Source organism: Panthera onca, chromosome D4, assembly GCF_046562875.1.
Source record: "Panthera onca isolate mPanOnc1 chromosome D4, mPanOnc1 haplotype 2, whole genome shotgun sequence".
NCBI classification, from domain to species: Eukaryota; Metazoa; Chordata; class Mammalia; order Carnivora; family Felidae; genus Panthera; species Panthera onca.
The window spans coordinates 81761869-81782586 of NC_138351.1; the positions used below are offsets into that span (position 1 = coordinate 81761869).

Genomic DNA, 20718 nt, shown 5'->3' on the forward strand with positions numbered 1-20718 from the left:
TATGATCCAGACACTCCATTCTTAAGCATTTACTCAAGAGAAATGGAATCATATGTCCATACAGAGACTCAGACACGGATATTCATAGCATCTTTATTTGTAATAGGTCAAAACAGGAATCAATCCAAATATCCAGCAGCAGCTGAAGGTATAACAAACTTTGGTTTATACATTAAATAGAATTACTCCTCAATAATAAAAATAAATGAATTATTATTGATGAATACTACAGTATGGATGAATCTCAAAATAATTCTGTAGAGTGAAAGAAGCCAGAAAAAAAATTTTTTAAGGAAAAAATAAGAGTACTGCTACATTATTCCACTTATATAAAATTCTAGAAAGGGCGAACTAGTCTTGATAGAAAGCAGATCTATGGCTGCCTGGTGATGGGAGGCAGAGGGCAAGGAGAGAAAGAGAGGAAAGATTACAAAAGGACATGAGGAAATGCTCTGGGGTGATGGATATATTCATGATGTTGATCGTGGTGATGGTTTTGTGGGTTTTTTCATATATCAAAGCTTATCAAACTGCAAACTTTAAATATTTGTAGTTTATTGTACTTTAATTATATCTGAATTAAAGCTTTTTTTTAAAAGTATGAGACAAATAGACTAGCTACATAGTCCCAAAATATCTCCCCACAAAATACTTAACCTTACAAAGGGAAAACAGCAACTTTTTAGTGGAGAAACCTAACAGAAACTACCTCAACTAAGTGATTAAATTTAACATCACCAGAAATAAGACATCTTGACATTATGTATCTCCTGATATGCTGCACTAAGAAGGTCACAACATCATTTTGTGGTATTCTTATAAAAAATGTGTAATCGTAATCTAATCATGAGAAAAATCAGACAAAACCAAATTGAGGAACATTCTGGTTTTTTGTTTTTTTTTGTTTTTTTTTTTGTTTTTTACTTTACATCCAAGTTAGTTAGCACATAGTGCAGTAATGATTTCAGGAGTAGATTCCAGCGATTCATCCTCTGTATAACACCCAGTGCTCATCCCAGCCAGTGTCTTCCTCAATGCTCTTGCCCATTAGCCATTTCCTCATCCACAACTCCTCCAGCAAACCTCAATTTGTTCGCTATATTTAAAAGTCTCTTATAGTTTGTGCCCCTCCCTGTTTTTACATTATTTTTGCTTCCCTTCCCTTATGTTCATATGTTTTGTATCTTAAATTCCACATATGAATGAAGTTATATATTTGTCTTTCTCTGACCGGCTAATTTCACTTGGCATAATACACTCTAGTTCCATCCACATTGTTGAAAATGGCAAGATTTCATTTTTGATTGCTGAGTAATACTCTAGTCTGTGTGTGTGTGCATATATATATATATATATATATATGTATGTATATACACCACATCTTCTTTATCCATTCATCCATCAATGGACATTTGGGCTCTTTCCATACTTTGGCTATTGTCAATAGCACTGCTATAAACATTGGGGTGCATGTGTCCCTTAACAGCACACCTGTATCCTTTGGATAAATACTTAGTAGTGCAATTGCTGGGTAGTAGGGTAGTTCTATGTTTAGTTTCTTGAGGAACCTCCATACTGTTTTCCAGAGTGGCTGCACCAGTTTGCAGTCCCACCAGCAGTGCAAAAGAGTTCCTCTTTCTCCGTATCCTCACCAACATCTGTTGTTGCTTGAGTTGTTAATTTTAGCCATTCTGACTGGTATGAGGTGATATCTCATTGTGGTTTTGATTTGTATTTCACTGATGATGAGTGATGTTGAGCATTTTTTCATGTGTCTGTTAGCCATCTGGATGTCTTCTTTGGAAAAGTGTCTATTCATGTCTTTTGCCCATTTCTTCACTGGATTATTTGTTTTTGGGTGTTAAGTTTGATAAGTTCTTTATAGATTTTGGATACTAACCCTTAATCTGATATGTCATTTGCAAACACCTTCTCCCATTCTGTTGGTTGCCTTTTAGTTTTGCTCATTATTTCCTTCGCTGTGCAGAAGCTTTTTATCTTGATGAGGTCCCAATAGTTTCCCTTGCCTCCAGAGACATGTTGAGTAAGAAGTTGCTGTGGCCAAGGTCAAAGAGGTTTTTGATGGCTTCCTGTCTTACATTTAGGTCTTTTATCCATTTTGAGTTGATTTTTGTGTATGGTTTAAGAAAGTGATCCAGGTCATTCTTCTGTATGTTGATGTCCAGTTTTCCCAACACCATTTGCTGAGGAGACTGTCTTTATTCCACTGGATATTCTTTCCTGCTTTGTCAAAGATTAGTTGGTCATACATTTGTGGGTCCATTTCTGGGTTCTCTATTCTGTTCAATTGATCTAAGTGTCTGTTTTTGCGCCAGTACCATGCTGTCTTGATGGTTACAGCTTTGTAACAAATTGAGGGACATTCTAAAAAAATAAACTGACCAGTACTTTTCATAAGAGTCAGGTCATGAAAGACAAAGATAGATTGAAGAACTGTTACAGTTTACAGGAGACTAAGGAGATATGACAACTAAATGCAATGAGTGAACATGGAGTGGATCCTGTCCCAGGAAAAAAAGACATTAGCAAGACAATAGAAAAATGCAAATAAGGTGAGTAGATTATTTTTTAATGTTTATTTATTTATTTTGGGAGAGACAGAATGGTAGAGACAGACAGAGGGGTAAAGAATCCCAACCAGGCTCCACACTGTCAGTGCAGAGCCTAATGCAGGCTCCATCTCACAAACCGTGAGATCATGACCTGAGGGGAAATCAGGAGTTGGACACTTAACCGACTGAGCCACCTAGGTGCCCCAAGCCACGTAGATTATTAAGTAATATTACATCAATGTTAATTTCCCAGTTTCAGTAATTGTATAAGATGTTATCAGGGAAAGCTAAATGAAGGGAATATGGGAACTGTTTCTGCATACTATTTTTGCAATTTTCTTATAAGTCTAACATTATTTCAAAACAGCTTCAAAACTAAAGGTAAAATAAAGACATTTTCAAACAAAAGCTGGGAGAACAGCAGATCTGTACCATAAAAAATGTTTTAAAAAATTCTTCAAGTTGAAGGAAAATAATTCCCAGATGGAATCCAAAAACTACTCAAAGGAATGGAGAGTGCTGGAAATGTAAATATATAGGTGAGCATACAAGACAAATAAACTCATTTTTCAGCTTCTTTATATAAGATAATTGACTCTTCAAAGCAAAAATAATAATGATGTATTGTGGGGTTTATAACACAGAAATATAATATATGATAATACCATAAAGGATAAAGATGGAAATAGAGGTATACTGTTGTGAAGCAACATATATTTTACTTGAAGTATGTAATACTTAAAGGTAAATGTGATAAGTTAAAGATGCATTGTAAACCCTAGATTCTAAGGCTAAGACAAAAACTAAAAACATTTTTAAAAAAAGCATGGCTAGTAAACCTAAAGAGGAGATAAAATAAAACACTAAAAATGATCAATTAGGGGCGCCTGGGTGTCTCAATCGGTTAAGAATCTGATTCTTGATTTGGGCTCAAGTCATGATCTCACAATTCATGGGTTTGAGCCACATGTCAGGCTCTGTGCTGACAGCGTGGAGCCTGCGGGTGATTCTCTCTTTCCCTCTCTCTCTCTTTCTCAAAAACAAGTAAACAAACAAACAAAAATGCTCAATTAATCCAAATATATAGGATAAACCATAAAGAAATTGTAAGATAGTATACTTGAGTCCAACAATATTGATTGTAAATGTACATTAAATGTAAGTGGGCCAAGCACACCAATTAAAAGGCAGAGATTATCAAACTGGATAAAAGACCATAACCCAACTATATGATGTCAACAAGGAGCAATCTTTAAAAATGCAAATAGATAAAAGTAAAAGAATAGTAAAATGATATACCATGCAAATACTAAGCCAGGAGGTGCTATATGAATATCAGAAAGAGTAGATTTCAGGACAAGAAAAGTTACCTTCAAATGAAGTCAAATCATCAAGCTAACAACAGCTTCAAACTACATGAAACAAAATGGACATAACTAAAAGGAAAAATAGGCAATCCACAATGAGATTTGGAAATTTCAGCATACCCTCTCAGTAACTGACCAAATAAGTAGGTGGTAAATTAGTAAGGAATATATGAACAGTACCAAGTACCAATTTGACTTAGCACCAACACCTCCAGAATACATATTATTTTCAAGTACATATGAAATATTCATCAAGATAAACAATATATGGGTCATAAGACAACTTTCAACAAGTTTAAAGGCACAAAGATAACACTGAATATATTCTCTGATGTCAACAAAATTAAATTTGAAATCAGTGACAAAGGATACTTGGACAATTCCAAAATTATTTATAAATTAAACAACCCATTTCTAAATAATCCACAGGTTAAAGAAATCTCAAGGGGCATTATACAACATTTTTAATTAAATGGTAATGAAAATGTGATATACAAACATTTCTGAAATATATCTAAAGTGGTGCTTAGAGAGAAATTTATTGATTTAATGTTTAAAAATCAGTGAACTTGGGGCACCTGGGTGACTCAGTCAGTTAAGCATCTGACTCTTGATCTCAGCTCAAGTCTTGATCTCAGGGTTGTGAGTTCAAGCCTCGCACTGGGCTCCACACTCAGCGTGGAGCCTACTTAAATAAATAAATAAATAAATAAATAAATAAATAAAATGCTTTAAAAATCAGTAAACTTAGGGGCACCTGAGTGGCTCAGTGGGGTGAGCATCCAACTTTGGCTCGGGTCATGATCTCACAGCTCACAAGTTTGAGCCGTGCATCAGGCTCTCTGCTGTCAGCATGGAACCTGCTTTGGATCCTCTGTCCCCCTCTCTCTCTCAAAATAAATAAACTTAAAAACAAAAATCAGGGAACCTAAGTTCCTCCTTAAAAGATAGAGGGGGAGCGGGGCGCCTGGGTGGCTCAGTCGGTTGAGTGTCCAACTCTTGGTTTTGGCTCAGGTCATGATCTCACGGCTCGTGAGTTTGAGTCCCACATCAGGCTCACTGCTGTCAGCCTGTCAGTGAAGAGCCTGTTTCGGATCCTCTGTCCCCCTCTCTCTGTCCCTCCCCCACTTGTGCTCTCAAAAACAAAGAAAACATTTATAAAATAAATAAATAAAAATAAATAAAAAGTTAAAGAAAAGTAAATCCAAAAAAAGTAGAAATCAATGATATAGAAAATGGACAAACTATAGAGAAAAAATAATGAAATCACAAGTTGGTTCTTTGAAAAGATCAACAAAATTAATAAAACTTTAGGTAGGCTGATATGAAAAGAAAGAAAGAAAATAAGAAAAGGGGAGGGGAGGGGAGGGGAGGGGAGGGGAGGGAAGGGAAGGGAGAAAGAAAAAGAAAACACAAATTACCAATATGGACAATGAACGGGTGAGATCACCACATACCTCACAGACATTAAAAAATAAGGAATACTATTTTTCAAAACTTTGTCAATAAATTTGACAAATTAGATAAAATGGACTAATTCCTTGAAAGAAACAAGTTACCTATATGTATTAAAAAATTAATTCATAATTTAAAATGTTTCCAGAAAGAAAGCTCCATGCCCAAATACTTTCAATAGTGTATTCTACCAAGCATTTAAGAAAGAAATAATACCAATCTTATACAAAATTTTCAAAACAGTAAAGGAAGAAATATTTACCAACTCATTTAATGAGGATTGCCTGGGGTGCCTGGGTGGCTCAATTGGTTAAGCATCTGACTCTTGATGTCGGCTCAGGTCAGTTTTGTGAGTTTGAGCCCCACGTCAGGCTCTGTGCTGACAGCACAGAGTCTGCTTTGGGTTCTGTCTCCCTCTCTCTCTGCCCCTCCCCCACTCATGCTCTGTCTCTGTCTCAAAAATAAATACAAACATTAAAAAAAAATTTTTTAATGTGAATTGGTGGCTCATCATATTACCAAAATAAAGAGAAAAATCAATCATCTTAATAGATACAGAAAAGCATTTGACAATATTAAGCACCCATTCATGATGAAAAACTTCTGCAAACTATAAAAGACACATTCCTCAACCTGATAAAGGGCGTCTACGAACAACATGTAGCCAATATCACATGTAACAGTGAAAAGCTGTATGTTTTCCCCCTAAGATTGGGAACAAGGCAAAAAAAAGTCCACTCTAATTACTTCTAATTCAGTGATGTACTGGAGATCCTAGCCCAGTGCAGTATAATAAGAAAAATAAATAAATAAATAAATAAATAAATAAATAAATAAATAAATGGCATATAAGATTTAGAAGGGAGGAAACAAAAAATATTAATTCACAGTGAATTAATTGTATACATAGAAAATCCAAACAAATCTACAAAAAAAAAAGAACTTGTAGAACTAATAAGGGAATTGAGCAAGGTCATATGATACAAGTTCAGAATTACAAAGTCAACTGGGTATCTATATACTAGCAACAAACAATAGAAAAATGAAATTCAAAAAATACCATTTATAATAGCATAAAAAAAATTCTTAGGGATAAAGTTAGCAAAATATGCGCAAGGCCTGTACTGAAAACTATAAAAACACTGCTGAGATAAATTAAGGAAGACATAAATAAATACAGATAAAAGTCAAGGATTAGATGAGTTGACACTGTTAAGATGTCCACGGCCTCCAAACTGATCTGTAGAGACTGTGCAATCACAATCAAAGCCCGAGGTGGCTTCTTTGTAGAAATGGGCAAACTGGTTACAAAAGTGAGGTGGACATGCAATGGTCCTGTGGTAACCAAAACAATCGTGAAGATACACGAAGTGGGAAGACTTGCGCTACCCAATATACTCTACCGCTATAGTAACCAAGATAAAGTGTGGTATCAGCATAAGAGCAAACATACAGATGAGTGGCACAAAACAGACTCCAGAAACAGACCAAACACAGACGGTCAATTGGTTTTCAACAAGGTTGCCAAGGTAATTCAGTGTGGGAAACAATCATCAGTGCAGCAAAAGGCACTGGAAAAACTGAATATCCCTATGGAAGAAAGGAAACTTTCAACACTGATCTTGTGCCATATATAGAAACTGAGTTGAAATGAATCATAAATCTAAGTGTAAACCCTAAAACTAACACACTTCTGGAAAAAAAACAAAGCATAAAATCTTCCCAACATTTAGTTGGGCAAAGATGCCTTAGAGATCACACAGAAGCAGAAACGATAAAAGAAAAAAATTTTAAGTTCAACTTCACCCAGATTAAAAACTTGTGCTCTTTAAAAGACAGAGTTAAAACATGAAAATTTGAGGTTAAGGTTTTGAAAAGTTAAAAGGGAGAAAATATTCACAATAGACATAGAAAAGACTTGTACACAGAATATATAAAGAACCTACAACTTAAAAATAAAATGCCCATAGAAATAAGCAAAATTTTAAATGTACACTTAACAAAAGAAGATACTCAAATGACCACAAAGCATGTGAAAGATGCTCAACATCTGGTCATCAGGGAGGTGTAAAAAATTTTTTTTAACGTTTATTTATTTTTGAGACAGAGAGAGACAGAGCATGAACAGGGGAGGGGCAGAGAGAGAGAGAGACACAGAATCTGAAACAGGCTCCAGGCTCTGAGCTGTTAGCACAGAGCCCGATGCGGGGCTCGAACTCACAGACCGTGAGATCATGACCTGAGCCGAAGTCGGACGCTTAACCGACGGAGCCACCCAGGCGCCCCAGGGAGGTGTAAATTAAAACCATAAAGAGATACAACTACACGTCTCCAAGAATGTCTGAAATTCAAAAGACTAACAGTACCAAGCCTTGCCAATGATAGAACTCTCACACACTGCTGGTGAGGGTGTACAACCACTTTGGAAAACACTTTGGCAAGTTCTTGTAAGTCACACATACAGATAACATATGATCCAGAAATTCCACTCGTTAGGTACAACCCAAGAGAAATGAAAACATATATCCACAAAATGATTTGTATGTGATCAATCATGGCGGTTTTAATATAAAATCCCAAACTGGAAATAACCCAAATGCCCCCTCAATTGGTGGTTGGATAAGCAAATTGTGGTATATTGATACAATGGAGTACTACTTGCCAATAAAAATACAAACTGCTGATATACACAACAAACATGGGTGAATCTCAAAAACATAATTCTGAAAGAAACAAAAAGACTCAAAGTAGTATATATATGTGTGTGTGTGTGTGTGTGTGTGTGTGTGTGCGCGTGTGTGTGTGTGTGTGTATATATATATATATATATATATATGATTCTATTTATATGAATTTCTTGAACACGCAAAATTAATCTATAATGAGAATGCAGATCAGCGGCTGCCTGGGCTGGAAGAGTTGAAGGAATGGATTGCAAAGAGGCACAGAGGAATTTTGGGGGTTGATGGAAAAGTATCTGATTTTGAAAGCACAGTTGGTAGGTATCTCATTTAAATTCACAGAATAGGGGCGCCTGGGTGGCTTAGTCGGTTAAGTGTTGGACTTCGGCTCAGGTCATGATCTCACGGCTCTTGAATTCAAGCCCTGCTTCAGGCTCTGTGCTGACAGCTCGGAGTCTGGAGCCTGCTTTGGATTCTATGGCTCCCTCTCTCTCTCTCTCTCTACCCCTCCCCCGCTTGCACTCTTTCTCTGTCTCTCAAAAATGAATAAACATTTTAAAAAATGTTTTTAACTCAAAGAATAGTTAAACACAGAGTTGTAGAAATGGGACAGACACATATTGCACACAGGGACAAAAACATGAACACAGCCACAGAAGTGGGAAATTGAGGGGTGAGTATGGGGAATAGCTGAGCATTTATTTTTTTTAATTAATTTTATGGAAGCATAATTTACAAGCAATAAAATGTACTCATTTTAAGTTAATAACTGGATGAATTTTAAGAAATGTGTAAACCCATGTGACAAACATCCCATAGACAGCTTCCTTTCAAAAATTACCACTTCAAACTTTTTTTGTGCTTACGAAATCATAATTTTATTACAAGCTTTATGATTTAATATTAAAACCAAAACAACATGTAGGCAGTAAAATAGATTATAAAAAACATAGGCCTTGAAATCAGCTCTAGGTTTAAATCCCTGTCTCCAGCAGGTCACTTTGCCTATCAAAGCCTCAGCTTCCTTATCCACAAAATGGGATTAAGAATACAACCAACTTCCCAAGATCACCGTGAGGATTAAAAGAAGTAATGGTAAGCTTCTGGCACAATGCCTGGAGCACACGGTAGGACCGATAAACGGTATCAGCCTTATCACAATGAGATAGGCATCTGTCGCATAGTTACTCTCAGAGGTATGGTATGGACCACGGGACCCACTGGCAAGGGCTTTGAAATGGTCCTAAATGAGAAATGGCGATCTTGACTTCAGCTTCCCTACTGGTACTCTTTCACAATCAGTGGTGAAGGCTGCAAAGTATTTTGTGCCCAAACGTTTTGCTTTGATATGGAATGGGTGATTTGAAAATTGACACTGGGGCAGATTTAAAGCAGAGAACACTTAAAGGGTCCCCTCCCCAAACCCCCAGTGTGTCAGACCTACTTCCCTAGCCTTGAAACAGAGTCTGACCTCCCACATTTCATACTACAGGATGCTGGGGAGACCACGCTCCAGATTCACCCGGTCCCGATCTGCTTGTGGTCGCAGCCACCTGCTCCAGCTCTGGCTTCTTGGCTTTCCAAACACTGACTCCAAGACCCGGCTCCCAATATCTGCCTCAGGCCAGTCTCCTCAGGTCAAGACCCACTTCTTCAGTTTACCTACCTGTCACCCTGCCCGTTCAACTCTCCAAGCTCCTTGATTGCTGCCGACACCCACTGTGTACTGCTGTGACACCCCCTCGGCTAGTCGCAGCTTCCTGGGGATCCCCGCCCCAGCTCCCAGCACACAGGACCCAGGACCCAGCTCCCGGGACACAATTGCAAACATGACATAATTCAAGGGTCGTGGGGACAGAGCGCCGTCTACCTGAGCCACAAAGAGCTGGAACTCGTCAGGCAGAATCCATGAGCGAGGGTAGAAGTTGTACTCCTCAGGAAAGAGATTCTGCATGATTCTCACGGCTCTGCTCAGAGTAATTTTACGCACCATCTCCGTCATGCCTGGGGAGAAGAGAAGCTGTGAGGTTTGAACAGCAGTGGGCCACTAGCTATAAAACAGCCATTATTGGGGACTTTTAAAACCACCCACCCGACGTATTCCCTGTCTCAGACAGGATAAAAAAAGGTATGAGCTGTTCCCCACAGTGGTGACTCATGGTTTGGAAAGACCCACCAAATTAATGAAAAACTTGAGGCAGTAGACAGATATTTTTTTTCTCTTATAAAAATGAAGCATCAATTTCAAGGAATGAGTTTCCACCTAGTCTATCATTCCATTCTTTGCCAGCCCCCTAGATAACGGATAAAGAGAAGCATTTATATCTCGCACTTAAAACTTCAGATCCTCCTTAATTTGGGGCCACCATATACACTCCTGGGACTGCTTCTGTCTTATACCCTCGAGAACATTACCTGGTGGACTCTGCCTACCTTACGAGAAGCTTAATTAAATTGCTTTGTTTTAATCTTTCATGAGTGTTAAAGGTATGAAGTAAAAGAATATGTAGCTTTCAGCACAAAATCTGTCTCCTTGAAATAAGGACACAAAGTGGAAAGGATATCATAGCATAATTTATAGTTTGGGGGAAAAAATGGAATCTGTAGGAGTTCTTCAGTTATAAGTACTTCACTAACAGTTGATCAGACCTCATTAATTTGCCCAGAGGGGATTCAAATGTCTCACTTATAAAACATTTTAAAAGATGGCGGATTTTTTTTTTTTTTTTTCTCGTAACATCTTCGGGAACTCTGACAAGAGAAGACACAGAGTCTATTCCTTAGCGAATGTTAAGCAAATAGGCAGAAATTCTTTCAAATTTTAGCAGGCTTATCTCTCGAGGCAAATATCACCACTGAAAATGGAGACTAAAAATGGCCTTCACCCTCAAAGAGGCTACACAGTTCCATCACTGACACTGGAAATTTGTTTAGCAAAAGTTATTTTTAACAGAAAGCACACAGTTCCATGTCAGTTTGGCATGTCCGAATTATCACACATTTCAAGTGGGCACAATCAGAATGAATGAGATTTCTCTAAATTCCCACGTTCAGGAAGTGAAGGGTGAACATCCGAGAATGACGGTTTTAATAACCTGCTTCTTGCTTCCCTCAGCATATTAAAAAGAGCAATAAATCTGAAGATCGCAGATTCAAGATGTCAATGCACAGCTTCTTGGCTCTTGTTCAGAAGGAGATAGAGAAGGATTAAACAAGATATAAAGAGCTTAAAAGGCACTAATAAACTGTGCCCTGATGTGAACTCTTCGATATTAAAGAAAACTCACTGAGAATACTGTTCTGAGCTTCCCGAGAAATAAGCATGAGCCTAGAAAACTACAGCTCTTTCCTTTCAGTCCCCTGTGAAATTAGAATTTTTGAGTTCGAAACACTGGAGCCAAACACAAAGTGCACAAAACAAAAATCTCAACATTTTTTGGAGCTTTTCTTTTCTTTGACAATACTGGGTGACCAATCTAGACGAAAACCCTTCGTCACTAACTGTAATATGGCACCTTACACCAAGTAGATGAAGCCTCCTGGCCAAACAGTGTTGTGGTACTTGCCACCCTTTAATGGCCTTGTGGCAGGAGGAGGTTCTCTTTCAGAAACCCCTGAGCAGATCGGATGGACTCACACAACACAGACAGCATTGCTGTGAGCACAGAAGCGTGGTTTGAATGCTCTAGAAAAGTTTTATGAAAATCAATGTCCAGCAAACTGAGTACGTATCCTTTTGAAATCTGCAAGGGCTGCTTCTACAATGTGGATCTTAAGTCCCCACGTGAGCTGACAGGTCTGCCACCAAGCTTGCTTTTGCGCCAGCCTCCAGGTAGTTCTCTACTGAAAACAGCCAACTTGGAAGCACCCTACAGGCCGGTGGCTGCTTTTCCCGTACACTTCCGACCCACAGGCTATGGACGGCTCACCCCTCCTCTGCCTAAATGCCTGTCTCCAGAAGGCACCAGCGTAGACCTCCCTCAATCCTTACCGCCAAACCCGTTGTTCCTCCACATATCTAGGCTGTGCTCCCTCCCGGTGCTGCCAGGGAAAGCGTCCCCAACCCCCCACTACACCCCATGCAGAAGCTGCTGGTGTCTGGGCTTCCGGTGGTGGCTCAGAGACAGATGTGGGGAGTGTCATCTTCTCTCAGTGAGATGCTGACCGGAGTAGCTGGGTTTTTAGCTGAGCCAGAGCACACGTTCCCAGAGTAAACATGTGAAAAGAGCAGTCATTGCCAGGCTCTGCTGGCTCTAGACTCCACCTCCCTTCTCCAAGCAGCTGTGGCAAGTGACCCCTCCCTGTGACCCCCTGCCCTAGGCTCTGAGACACATTCTAACCTGAGGTGGAAGTTCTAGGTCTAACCCTCAGCTCCCCTCCTCCTCCCCCCCCCCCCCACCAAATTGGGAACAAGGCAATCTTTGACCTTGACTTTGTACACCAATTAGATAAGGAGGATTTCAACTTTCTCCATTGCTTTGTCCCCAGATTTCGGTAACCTGTCTTTTGCTCCTGGCGCCTTTGCAATGCCTTTGCTTTGTTCCCTCCAGAGTTCCTCCTCTGTTCCTCCCAAAACTACCCAGCAAGGGCGAGTGTCCTCCTGCCTGTGACTTTAGCCCTGTGCCCGCCCTCTGGCTGCCTATTTACAGGTTCTTTTGAGGCCGACTGCCTACCTGGGTCTCTCAACGAGGTCTACCTCCAGATGTCCCTTGTGGGATTTCCCCTCTCACTTGGGTAGAGTTTCCCACGCCAAGAACTTGCCTCCTGCCACTCTTGGGTTCTCCTCTCTGCCACACTGGAGTCTCAGGGCCTGGTAGGTCTTATCCCCTGTGAAGCTGCACAACAGTATAACAGACTGATCCTTAGGCTTGCCCACACAGACCTATTATTTAACCCAATTAAAAACAAAGACAAAAACAAAAACAAAACCTGAGCTGTGTCGGGAGCACTATTCAATCCCAATATCATCGATAACAATAATTCTTGGCAAAAACACATTACAGTCACCCAACAACAAAGAAATGCTTTCAGATCCATCCTTCTCTCTCTGTTCCCATTGCCACCGATAAGTTCATCACTGGCCTGGACGCTGCAGCGGCCTCTTAGCTCTACCCTGTTTCCTTGCTCAGCCCTTCCACCTGCCTCCCATGCGATGCATCCCTCTGGCTGGCCTTTCTAAAATGCAAGCTGATCCTTGTCACTCTCTGGCTTAACAATTTTTCAGTGGTTCCCCATGACCTTCAGACTGTAAGAATGCTATCCTCTGGTTCCTGCCTGTCACCTGTCCACTGCTGCTATCACATTTGACCTTTTCTGACCATCACGGGCCACCGGCCCTTCACTGAATGAGCAGCCTGGTCTAAACATCCTACGTCTTTGCACCAACTCTGCTCCCTCGTTTTGCAGGGAGGTCAGGCCCATCCACCCCTGGAGGCTCAGTTCACATGGCAATTCCCTTCTCCAGGGTCTGTCCCCCAAGCAGATCTCAATTAGGTCACTTGCCCTCATTCCAAACTCCCATGGCATCCCAGGATTCCTCTGTCTAGCACTTATTTTGTGTTTGACTTCTCTCCCTACATGCTTTTCTCCTTGTTTTTATATTCCCAGCACAGCCCAGTGCTTGACAGTCAGGTGCCCCCATAGCTTTCTCCCTGGGACCCTCTCCCTCTCTGACAGAAAGTCCCCCCTCAAGGCAGACTCTCAGGTGACATCTGCCATGTGAGGCCATGCATCTCAGACCTTGAAACTCAGCAAACAACTGTTGCTTATAAGCTGAGAATTGTCAGTTTGGGACTTTCTTAAAGCCAAGGACGTATCTAAATCAGATTATTTTTTATAGAAGGTCTTAATTCATCATTTAAGACACAATAACACTTCTTAAAGGACCTCGCCCATAGAAAAGTGGCTAAAATCGAATGTGTTGACACAAACAAAATAAATCACTTCCATATGCATCCCCAAAGGTTTCCAGTTTATTCGGCATGTGACACACTGACAGTTGCTGGCCACGTCCAGTAGAACTTACTCTACGTGATACACAATGCATAGAAGATGCATTGTTACAGTAACGGGATACATCAGAGACAGAAGATAAGCCTGGACACAAACTAGAGCCACAGGACAGACCCTTCTGGAATCATGGCATAGCTAAGAATTGCTGTCTTCCATAGTGCAGAGGGTGTGGCTACACTGCCTCTGTGCCTAGAGGTTCGAGAGCCTGTTTCATCATTAGAACTAATTAACTGCTGTTGGTAAAGTGGAAAATTATATGTTCCAATCGCTGTCACATGGAATATGGGATGGAGCTAACTTGCTTGTTTGGAATGAATATTCTTGTATCACCTTTAATGAAACTAGTCCGTTGAGGGTACTTTTCTCTAATTTGTGTTCCAAAAGTAAAGCCAGAGCCATGACTTCTTTCCTACTGTGAGACGAGGCATGAGCAAATAGGGGGAAATGTAAATGAAGCCTCGTTTGATGATTCATGTCTTAAGAACTCTGTCTTCATTCAAAGGACTGTTCTCTTCCAAATGACGTCCCTTCAATATCCCAGTAAGTCCTCTGAGCGGCATCAAAAAGTCACCTTTTATGAGCAGGAAGACAGAGAAAATAATAGCGATCCCATTAAACCGTGTGGAAGAACCCTGGCTACCAGAATTGTTCTTGTTCTCCAACATAACCCTCCCTCCTCCTCTAACCTTGGGTTAATTTTCTAGCTCTGTTTCCCTGGAAACCAATAAAGGTAGAAAGTTAGCTGCGTTACTAGACAACAGAGCATATGGTTAAAATGATCCCTGGTTGGCAAATTGCATAAATACCTGGTAGGCAGCCGTAGCTCCAGGCTTTCCTGACGTAATGATTCTTCTAACTTAACACGACCCTGCTGGGGACCCTGGAAGCCATGCTTTAGAGTAGCTACATGGGATACGGCTCTTAGGGGATCTCTGAGCCGAGACAGACCCGTGTTCACTGATGTAGGTCTTGTCCCCTTAAACCTGAGCTTTCACTCAAGGGGTGAGACAAGCCCCTGGCACCCTTGCAGAGACACCACTGGAGAGAAATGCCTGACACTGACTGGCTGGAAAGCTGTGTTTCCTGCCCTATATCCTTCGAGGCGAATCTGGGCGATGTGAGGCCCATGGGAGTCTGCACGCTGAATTGAAACCCCCTAGTAGAAGCGGCATAACTCGCCAGTGTACAATGTATGGCTACTGGGTTTTCTGAGAGGTGTTTTCTTAAAGATATGGCATAGGACGTGCCAAAGAAAATGAATTATCTTCTTTAAAGTAAATTCTCAGTCCACCATGGGGCTCGAATTCCCGAATTCCTGACCTTGAGATCAGGAGTCATATGCTCTATGGACTGAGCCAGGCAGGTGCCCCAGAAGAAGAGTAAATTGATTCTCCCTTTTAAAAATAAGCATAAATGATACCACGCTAAAAGAAAACACCTTGTATTCAGGCAACCACACTCTGGCTGCAACCATACAAAAATGATACAAAAATATGGTTAAGGTTTGGGAGGAAATATAGAAGTACTCACATTGCGGTTTTGTTAAATGAGGGATGGGATTGAGGGTGATGCTATTTTTTTAAAAAAAAATTCTTTATTACTGTATTACAGTATGGTTTGTGCATATTGAGTTAAAATTTCTGAATACAAGACACAGACCCTTTGGCTGCGATCACCCTCAGCTTAACCCAATGTTCCTCCCTCACTGAGCACACCCACTCCCTTAACCACCCTCCTCACTTAGCCATTAAAAATAATGAATAGCAATCAATAGCAGAAGAGGGTGGGAGAGATTAAAAATAAAATGGAAAGGCAACTGGGTGGCTGGGAGTGGAGTGAGGGGGTGCCTTAAAGTGTTGACTCTGACATTTTCCTGGCACAAGTCTCCCTTACAGGAAAGCGCGCTGGGATAATGTCCCCAGGTAAAAGGCAGGCACTGTCTCTGCCTGTCGTTCCCAACACGGACACTGGTGTATTTGGTTTTAAAAATAGTACCTCCAATTATGATACTTGAAGACAATAGAAGCTGCTAACGCCATTTCTGTGACCTATTCCTAGGATTTCAGTACTTCTGTTTCTTGCAAATAATTAAAGTGGTCTATTGCTTTTCATTTAGAGAATATAGTCCCCTCATTACACCCTCATATTATAACCCAGAAGGTGAAGATCGTGTTCTTCCATTAGTGAAATTAGACCAGAAAATCCCATCTTTTTGTTTTTGAGCCTCCAGTCTTTAACTCTTGGTGGGAAACTCCACACCCGAAAAACAAATAACCCAGTGAAGAAATGGGCAGAAAACATGAATAGACACTTTTCTAAAGAAGACATCCGGATGGCCAACAGGCACATGAAAAGATGCTCAACGTCGCTCCTCATCAGGGAAATACAAATCAAAACCACACTCAGATATCACCTCACGCCAGTCAGAGTGGCCAAAATGAACAAATCAGGAGACTATAGATGCTGGAGAGGATGTGGAGAAATGGGAACCCTCTTGCACTGTTGGCGGGAATGCAAATTGGTGCAGCCACTCTGGAAAACAGTGTGGAGGTTCCTCAAAAAATTAAAAATAGACCTACCCTATGACCCAGCAATAGCACTGCTAGGAATTTACCCAAGGGATACAGGAGTACTGATGCATAGGGGCACTTGTACCCCAATGTTTATAGCAGCACTCTCAACAATAGCCAAATTATGGAAAGAGCCTAAATGTCCATCAACTGATGAATGGATAAAAAAAATTGTGGTTTATATACACAATGGAGTACTACGTGGCAATGAGAAAGAATGAAATATGGCCCTTTGTAGCAACATGGATGGAACTGGAGAGTGTGATGCTAAGTGAAAGAAGCCATACAGAGAAAGACAGATACCATATGGTTTCACTCTTATGTGGATCCTGAGAAACTTAACAGAAACCCATGGGGGAGGGGAAGGAAAAAAAAGAGAGGTTAGAGTGGAAGAGAGCCAAAGCATAAGAGACTCTTAAAAACTGAGAACAAACTGAGGGTTGATGGGGGGTGGGAGGGAGGGGAGGGTGGGTGATGGGTATTGAGGAGGGCACCTTTTGGGATGAGCACTGGGTGTTGTATGGAAACCAATTTGACAATAAACTTCATATATTGAAAAAATAAATAAATAAACTCTTGGTGGGTTAAATCCTGAGTACCTCTGCCTTAGCCTCCCTCCCGAGGTAAGGGCACTGTGGCAGTGCGGCCACGAGTCCCAATTAGGAGTCCTTGAGTTTGAGCTCAAAATGCTGTCATGTTCTTGTAGAAGAGGGGCACCCTGACGCTCAGCCTAGAAACATTTTTCAACGTCAACAATAACAGCAGATACCTGGAAACTTGTTCACTTGGCCGGAGAATATGTCATTGTCATGAAATGAAACTCCATGCCAGTAGATGTCACAAGGCAAGCGTCGGCCAAATGGGAACTAGAAGACAGAGGGGGGAAAAAAGTGACTATTAACGAGAACTAGAGGAGCAGCTACTATCGTGAGTGTCTATTACGTACACATTCCCGGGACCTGGACATATCACATGATTTAATCCTCAACTTAGCACGTGAAGTAAATGATATCCTTTCTCATTTTATAAGTGAAGAAATGGTTTCAGACAGGTTAAGGAACTTGCTGGAGGTCACACCCAGTGAGGGGTGGAGTTCTGATTCTATGTGGCAGATACAGTACTCATGGTTTTACAAGTACCCTTTCATTTTCATCCTCGTAACTACCCTAGAAAGAATGATTCCCATTTTACTGGTGAGAAAATGGAGGATGAGAAAGGTATCGAATATGCCTAATGTAACATAGGGCTGGGAAGGAGAGGAATCAGGATTTGAATCCAGGTCTATCTGAATCCCACGCCATACTTCTCTTTCTCTGAAAATTGCAACTCTCAAGTCAATCCCCGCCCCCCCCCCCAAAATGAGCTTGTACTCTCTTGCTTGTGCTCTCTCACTCATTCTCTCTTCCTGTTCTCCCCCATGTGTCAATCACACACACACACACACACACACACACACACACACACACACACAGTCTGTGAAGACAGGATGTATCCCCCAGTGTCTCAATAAAGACTTCAATAAAGACTTTTTGAATGAATAAATGAACAAACCCAGGAATGGTCGTCTGATTCAAGGTGAGATAACCAGATTCTCTCTTCCAGGAATTTGGAAATCAGACATGCCAGGCAGCCACCCCTGCTGGCCCTCGAACTGGAAAAGATAAAAAGCCGGAGCCGGGCAGCTGTGCTTAGCTGTGAGCACAAAGAAGCAAAGGCAGCCAGGCTGCTGAGAGAGAAGAAAGGAGCAGGTGCAGAGAGAAAAGTGAAGGTAAGGCCATGTGGTCCTAGTGACAGACTGACTGACCTTAGCTCCCAGGGCTTCTAGATCCTAGGTGCAGACCCTCCTCAACCTGGCTGTCTCCCCTGTCCTTGGATCCTGTAAGACAGCCTTGTATCCTTGAATCTATCCCTTCTTTGCACACGCTATAGGGTTTCCTAATTAGCAGCCAGAAATCCCGCAGTGAGACAGAAAGGCCTGCTCTTTCCACTACATCCTGCTGCCTCTCAAAGTTATCAATAAGTTCTACATTTACAGAATTCATTTTTAAAATCTGTAACTCAGATGACCCTTGTTAAAAAGGGAAAAAAGTGAGGACATGTCAATTCATGCTTATTAAAGGTCCAGATGAAGAGAGATGCCAACACGTTAAATGCAACACTTGATTTTCCCATCGTAAGACTATAGCTAATCAGGGTTTTTATCTGCTCCAAGTTAAGAGAGTTAGGTTCCAATGGGAGAACATAGCATCACCAATGAAATGGTGGTGGCTTGATGTTTTCCAACTATTCCAAATTAAAATGAAGGCAAACAGACTCAAGCCCTTTAAATCATTCACATAATTTCAAAGCTGTGCCAAAGTAAGGCATATGTTACACACTCTATTAGCATGAACAACTTTCATCTATAATTTATAGCATTTTGCTTGTTTTCATTGCATCCAATGGACTGAAGTTATTAATTCAGTAGTCATAAATACAAAAAGATGCAACATATGTTATTTTCTTCCAGCTGTTAAGTGCTAACAGAGAGAAGGGGAAAATAACTTAACCAGGGGAGTTTCTCGAAAAAGCAAACTATCCAAGCAAAGTTTACTAAGATCCAAGTGGCTGTGCTGCCTGCAATGTGGGACTGACACCTGCTCCATGTCAGCCGACAGCCCATGACTCCTTATCACCTTGACAGTCACCCTTCAATCCTTGCCAACCTCATGAATCCCAAATCAACACTCCTTGCAGCAATGCCTTTAGCTCATTCAGTTTTGAGAAACTGTGTTTTTTTTAATCCATTCATTCAACAATGACTATGTGCCAGACATTGTTCTAGGTGCTGAGAACACAGAGGAACTCAATTTTAAATAGGTCCCAGGACTTTCAAAATCCCACCTCTTTTTAAGATCTTTTTAAAAACTACTTACACAGCTTACATCATACTCAGTGTTGAAAGACTGAAAGCTTTTTCTCTAAGATCAGGAATGAGACAAGGATGCCCACTTTTGCCACTTCTATTCAACATAGTATCACAAGTTCTAGCCAGAGCTAAAGGCAAGAAGAAGAAATGAAGCATCCAAATTGTAAAGGAAGAAGTAAAATGATCTTTTTGCAGATGACATGATCTTCTATGCAGAAAACCCTAAAGATTATACACACACACACACACACATACACATACACAGAGAAATAATAGATGAATTCAGCAAAGTTGAAAGATACAAAATCAATACACAAAAATCCATTTTTTCTATATATTAACCATGAGTGATCCAAAAAGAAAATTAAGAAAACAATTACATTTATAATAGCATCAAAAAGAATAAAATACTTAGGAATTAGCTTAACCAAGGAGGCAAAGCCTTGTACGCCAAACACTACAAAATGTTGCTGAAAGAAATTAAAGAAGAAATACATAAGTAGAAAGACATCCCATGTTCATGAATTAGAAGACTTTATATTGTTAAGACTTTATATTGTCAATACTACCCAAAGCAATGTACAAATTCAATGCGATCTCTACCAAAACCCAAATGACTTTTTTTCCCTTGCAGAAATACCACAATCTATCATAAAATTCATGTGGAATCTCAAGGGACCCCAAATAACCAAAACAATCTTAAGAAGGAAGAACGTGTTGGATGTATCACAATTCCTGATGCCAAAACGTAACAACAAAGCTATAGATATCAAAACAGCACATAAAACAATGAGATACAGTAAGATACCACTGTACAACTATTAGAATGGCCAAAATCCAAAATACTGACAACACCAAATGCTGGCAAGGATGTGGGGCAATGGGAACTCTCACTCATTACTGATGGGAAAATTGATACAGCTACTTGGAAGAGATTTTACAGTTTCTTAAAAAAGTAAACATACTCTTACATATGATTCAGTAATTATGCTCCTTGGCATTTACCCAAATGAATTGAAAAATTATATCCAGGAAAAAAATCTACACATGAATGTTTATAGCAGTTTTATTAATAATTGCCAAACCTTGGAAGCAACCAAGATGTCCTTCAGTAGGTAAATGGGTTAGATAAACTGTGGTGCATCCAGATAA

The 20718-nt window shown here is 40.3% G+C and overlaps 1 protein-coding gene across 6 annotated transcripts in view; it reads right to left on the reverse strand.

Moving 5' to 3' along the window:
• TTLL11 (tubulin tyrosine ligase like 11) overlaps window positions 1-20718 on the reverse strand; it is a 237035-nt gene that overhangs the window by 168227 nt on the left and 48090 nt on the right. For 4 of the 6 annotated variants that reach the window (XR_013551669.2, XM_078436524.2, XM_078436523.2 and 1 more), the window contains exons 2-3: window positions 17428-17524; window positions 9947-10080 (exon numbers count right to left, since the gene is read on the reverse strand). The exons of 1 other annotated variant lie outside the window; for it this stretch is intronic. Coding sequence is in view for 4 of the 5 variants with exons in the window: in XM_078436524.2 (XP_078292650.2) it covers window positions 9947-10080; window positions 17428-17524 (231 nt within the window). In the remaining variant the exon portion in view is untranslated. Of the gene's footprint in view, window positions 1-9946; window positions 10081-12749; window positions 12855-17427; window positions 17525-20718 lie in introns of those variants that run through there. One more of the 6 variants, XM_078436525.2, reaches the window with a different exon arrangement.